Raw genomic sequence first — 4,083 nt, 5'->3', positions numbered from 1 at the left:
GACAGCGATAAGCGGCAGGTCCCGGCACCGGGCTGGGAACAAAGACGCGGGGCTGGGGAAGGCGGCGGGCGCGGTAACGGGAACGAAGCAGCCCGGCGGCGAGGGGAGAGAGAGAGGCCGGCGGGGCTGGGGAGCCGACCTGGTGCCACAGGTGGGAAAGGCGCCGGGGGGCTGGCAGGGAAAGCTGGCGCCGGCGGAGACCGCTGCTGCAGCCGGCAAAATAAACAAGGGAGAGCGGGCTGAAAGCTGGGCTGAAAGCGAAGGAGAGCGATAAAGAGAAAGAAAAGAATATTAAATCGCGAGAGAATGAGAAAATAACCCCGCCAAAGGGAGAGGAGGGGAGAGACCGCCTGCTACGGCGTGGGTGGGGTCGACAAGAATAGAGTACATTATGCAGTTCATTTAGTTAACAAGGGAAATAATGAGGGAGCGTGCGGCGTGAATGCCAAGAGAAGAGGCACAGAAAGCCTATTGAGCGCCCCGGCGCCGCCATCACATGGCGCGGGCGCTATTTAAAGCGGGCGGGCGGGCGCCGTTCAGCACCACTCGGGCTGGCCAGCGGCGCTGCGCGGGCGCTGCGCGGGTGCTGCGCGGGGCGCTGCGCGGGCGCTGCGCGGGGCCATGCCGCGCTCCTTCCTGGTGGACTCGCTGGTGCTGCGGGAGGCGGGCGAGAAGAAGAGCGAGGGCAGCCCGCCGCCGCCGCTCTTCCCCTACGCCGTGCACCCCTCGCACCCGCTGCCCGGGCTGCCGGCCGGTGCCTGCCACGCTCGCAAGGCCGGGCTGCTCTGCGTCTGCCCGCTCTGTGTCACCGCCACCCAGCTGCACCCGCCGCCGCCCGCCATCCCCCTCATCAAGGCCTCCTTCCCCCCCTTCGGCTCCCAGTACTGCCACTCGCCCCTGGCCCGCCAGCAGCACTCCGTCTCCGCCGTCAGCGTCGGGCACGCACCGGCGCTCTACCAGGGCGCCTACCCGCTGCCCGACCCCCGGCAGTTCCACTGCATCTCCGTGGGTAAGGGGGCACGCGTGGCGGTGGGCGCACGCCTGCATGCTAACCGTGGTCGCTGCGGGGAGGTGATAGGGATCCCGGGGCTGGAAAGGGGGGCAGGACCCTACCGAAGGCACATGGGGCGGAGGGTCCCTGCCCTGTGCCCGCAGGCTGGACGGGGAGTCCCGGCACCTCTCTCTGCCGGTGCCCCGAGGGATGTGCAGGGGAAGCCCCGCTGCTGCGCGCCGCGCCTCCGAACCAGGCGGTGGGAACGGGGGGAGGCGGCCCCGGCACGCTGGCTCCCGGGGAGGGAGGGTTGCGGCCCTGCAGAGCGGGCGGCGGGGCGGGCACCGCAGGGACCGGCGGGTGCGGGCGCTGCGTGGCGGGCGGCGGCGGGTCCGGCATGCCCTGATGGTGCGCTCCGCTCCGCAGACAGCACGTCCAGCCAGCTGCCCAGCAGCAAGCGGATGCGCACCGCTTTCACCAGCACGCAGCTCCTGGAGCTGGAGAGGGAGTTCGCCTCCAACATGTACCTCTCCCGGCTGCGGCGAATCGAGATCGCCACCTACCTGAACCTCTCCGAGAAGCAGGTGAAGATCTGGTTCCAGAACCGACGGGTCAAGCACAAGAAAGAAGGCAAAAGCAGCTCCCACCGGGGCGGGGGGGCCGGCCACAGCTGCAAATGCTCGTCCCTTTCCACCACCAAGTGCTCGGAAGACGACGAGGACTTGCGCATGTCTCCGTCCTCCTCGGGGAAGGACGACAGAGGCCTCGCAGTCACCCCCTAGCCCCCCGATGCCCAACCCGGCTCCCCAGGAACTGTGGCGAAGGCAGGAGGGGGAGTCCTGCCTGCTCCAGTGCTGACATGCAGCCGAAGGATTTTATACCGTTTTGTATAATCTGTGTAATTTACGGAGGACTTTCTCGCCTTTCTAGACCCCCGGGGCGGGTGTCCGTGCTCCGTGTTGTAAATAAACTGTTCCCTAGGACCCCAGGCGTCCCCCAGTAGTGCTGTCTCACTTGTCTCCCCGCAGGCACAGCCCCGGGCCCGGGAGGCTCCTCGCAGACCTCCCCGCGCACCGAGACCGACGCGGATGCTGCGCGGCGGCGGGCGGTGCGGGCCGCCTGGAGGGATGCTGTCCCGGGGCTCCCTCCGGTAACTCGGCGGTGCCCGAAAGCCGGCGGACGGGGAGAGTCGGGGGCTGTTTGGGTTATTATCTTTTTCTTTATTTTTTTTTCTTTCTAAAATTGTTCTCGGTTTTGTTTTGACTTCGTCGCTGCCGGGCGCGCAGCTGTGCTTGTACCGTTCCGTCCCCTCCCTCCTCCGGGAGATATTTATTTATTTATTTATGTGCAGAGAAACGCTGATGGCGATGATAATAATGATGATGATAACAATAAAAGCTCGTTGGTGGTTTATTTCCCTCCTTTCACGTAGAAAGCAGCGGCTCGGCGTCCGCGGGCGCACGCCGGGAGGACCGTCGCTCTCCATCCCTCTCCGCCGTAGCCCGGCACCGGGACTTGCCCAGCCCGGCGGACGCGGATGGCGGGGACTCTCCCTTTCTCCGGGCCGCGCTGAAGGTACGGGGTGCGGGGGACCCCTGTCCCGGGGCCTCTCTCGGTCCTCCCCGCGAAGCTGCGGGGTCGGCTGAACACCTTTCCCTTCCCATCCCGCCTCCCTTCCCATTCGCAAGTCTGCGGGAGAGAGAGACACCATTTGCACACACCTATACGTAGGGCTATTGAATACAAATATCCGGCTGGCGGCTGGGCTCGGCTCCTCTCTCCAGGTGCCCGCCGCCGCTACCCGCGAAGGACGGACCCGGCCTCCCGCCAACCCGCCGGGACTGGTGCCGGTGCCGGTGCTGGCCCTGCTGGGGCTCCCGCCTCCACCGGCGCCGGGCTCCGGCAGCCCCACTCCGGCCTCGCAGCCTCCCGGCAGCGCTTTGCAGTCGGGGAAGCGGAGCTCCCGTTTTTACGCGCGGTTTCTCGGTGGAGAGCCTCGGAGAAAAAGCAGCCTGTAGGTCCCGCAACACCCAGGGGTGCCAAACGCAGCGGCGCGGCGGCATCTGCCCCCCGAGGGTGCGGGATCCCCGGGGCCCCGCGCTCCCGCTGCCGCTCCGTTTACGCAGGGAAAGGCCCTTTGTGCGGGGACCCCCGGCTCCCTTCGGGCTCACGGGTACGCGCTCACCGGTGGCCTGCAGCGGCCGTCCCTGCACCGGCAGTCAGTGCCTCGGGTCTCCCCGCGGGGCCGCAGAGCTGCACCGCCTGGCCCGGCAGGTTTCATGCCCTGCAGCCTGGGGAATGTGCTTGAGTCCCTGGGCTGCCATCGGTCCCTGCCTGCACCAGGACGGGACCTGCTTTTCATCCTGGAGCAGGTCTGAAATAACCGCGGCCACTGGGAAGAGCCAGGAATGGAGATGTCATCCCTCCCGGGAACCCCCCGTGGAGAAGGTCCACACAGCTCCACACACGGGCTGAACTCGGTTTGGGGAGCTGTGGGTTAGGGATCCACGGGCACCGAGCGTGAAGGCAGAGCTGGTAAAATTGCCACTGCCGGGACAGCCTCAAGTCCTGCTCGTAAAACAAATGTGTCATGCTCTGCCCTTCCCAGGTCCCTGCAGCTCTTTGTATAGCTGTGGGGATGGGAGACCTACAGGCTCCTACAGCTCCATCCCACGGATGAGCGGAGAGCATGACCCTGCAGACCACAGTGCACTGCGGACCTCTCTGGACACCCCAGGATGATGTGATGTGGGGGGGCCCTGGAGACGTGGCAGTGCAGGACAGGCACAAGGCAGTACCCATGCCCTGCTGTGACCATCCTGGTTGGTGTTGCCCCTGCCTGTAAGATGGCAAGGGCTTGGTGACGTTAGGCGGATGCCACACCATCCAGTTTGGGACATGTGGACAAAATGTTTGGGCTGCTCCTCTCCTTGGTGGCCTGCCTTCACCCACTGCCTCCTGTGACCCTTAGACCTCTGACTTCTCCCTCCTTGCTTCCTCCTCTGCTGGTTCCCCACATCATCCGGCTGAGATGGGATGGCCGGGCAAGCTAGCGGTTAGGACACTCTGTGGGCAGCATCTTTCTGGTTCCT

General features: G+C 65.9%; 1 protein-coding gene across 1 annotated transcript; it reads left to right on the top strand.

Annotated features, from left to right (window-relative positions):
* Positions 1-621: 621 nt before the first annotated feature.
* GSX1 (GS homeobox 1) lies at positions 622-1,773 on the top strand. Its single transcript, XM_075140131.1, has 2 exons — positions 622-1,009; positions 1,418-1,773. The coding sequence occupies exons 1-2, from the start codon at positions 622-624 to the stop codon at positions 1,771-1,773; spliced, it is 744 nt and encodes a 247-aa protein (XP_074996232.1).
* Positions 1,774-4,083: the final 2,310 nt, after the last annotated feature.

The sequence above is a fragment of the Calonectris borealis genome, chromosome 1, assembly GCF_964195595.1.
Source record: "Calonectris borealis chromosome 1, bCalBor7.hap1.2, whole genome shotgun sequence".
NCBI classification, from domain to species: Eukaryota; Metazoa; Chordata; class Aves; order Procellariiformes; family Procellariidae; genus Calonectris; species Calonectris borealis.
The sequence above is the reverse complement of the archived record's forward strand: the minus strand, read 5'-3'. Positions and strand labels throughout refer to the sequence as shown.

What these genes read in the sequence shown, in the direction of transcription:
- GSX1 (XM_075140131.1), top strand. Translation starts at nt 622, where the DNA reads ATGCCGCGCTCCTTCCTGGTGGACTCGCTGGTGCTGCGGGAGGCGGGC. An exon ending in GTTCCACTGCATCTCCGTGG is followed by an intron (nt 1,010 to 1,417) that starts GTAAGGGGGCAC and finishes TCCGCTCCGCAG; the next exon opens with ACAGCACGTCCAGCCAGCTG.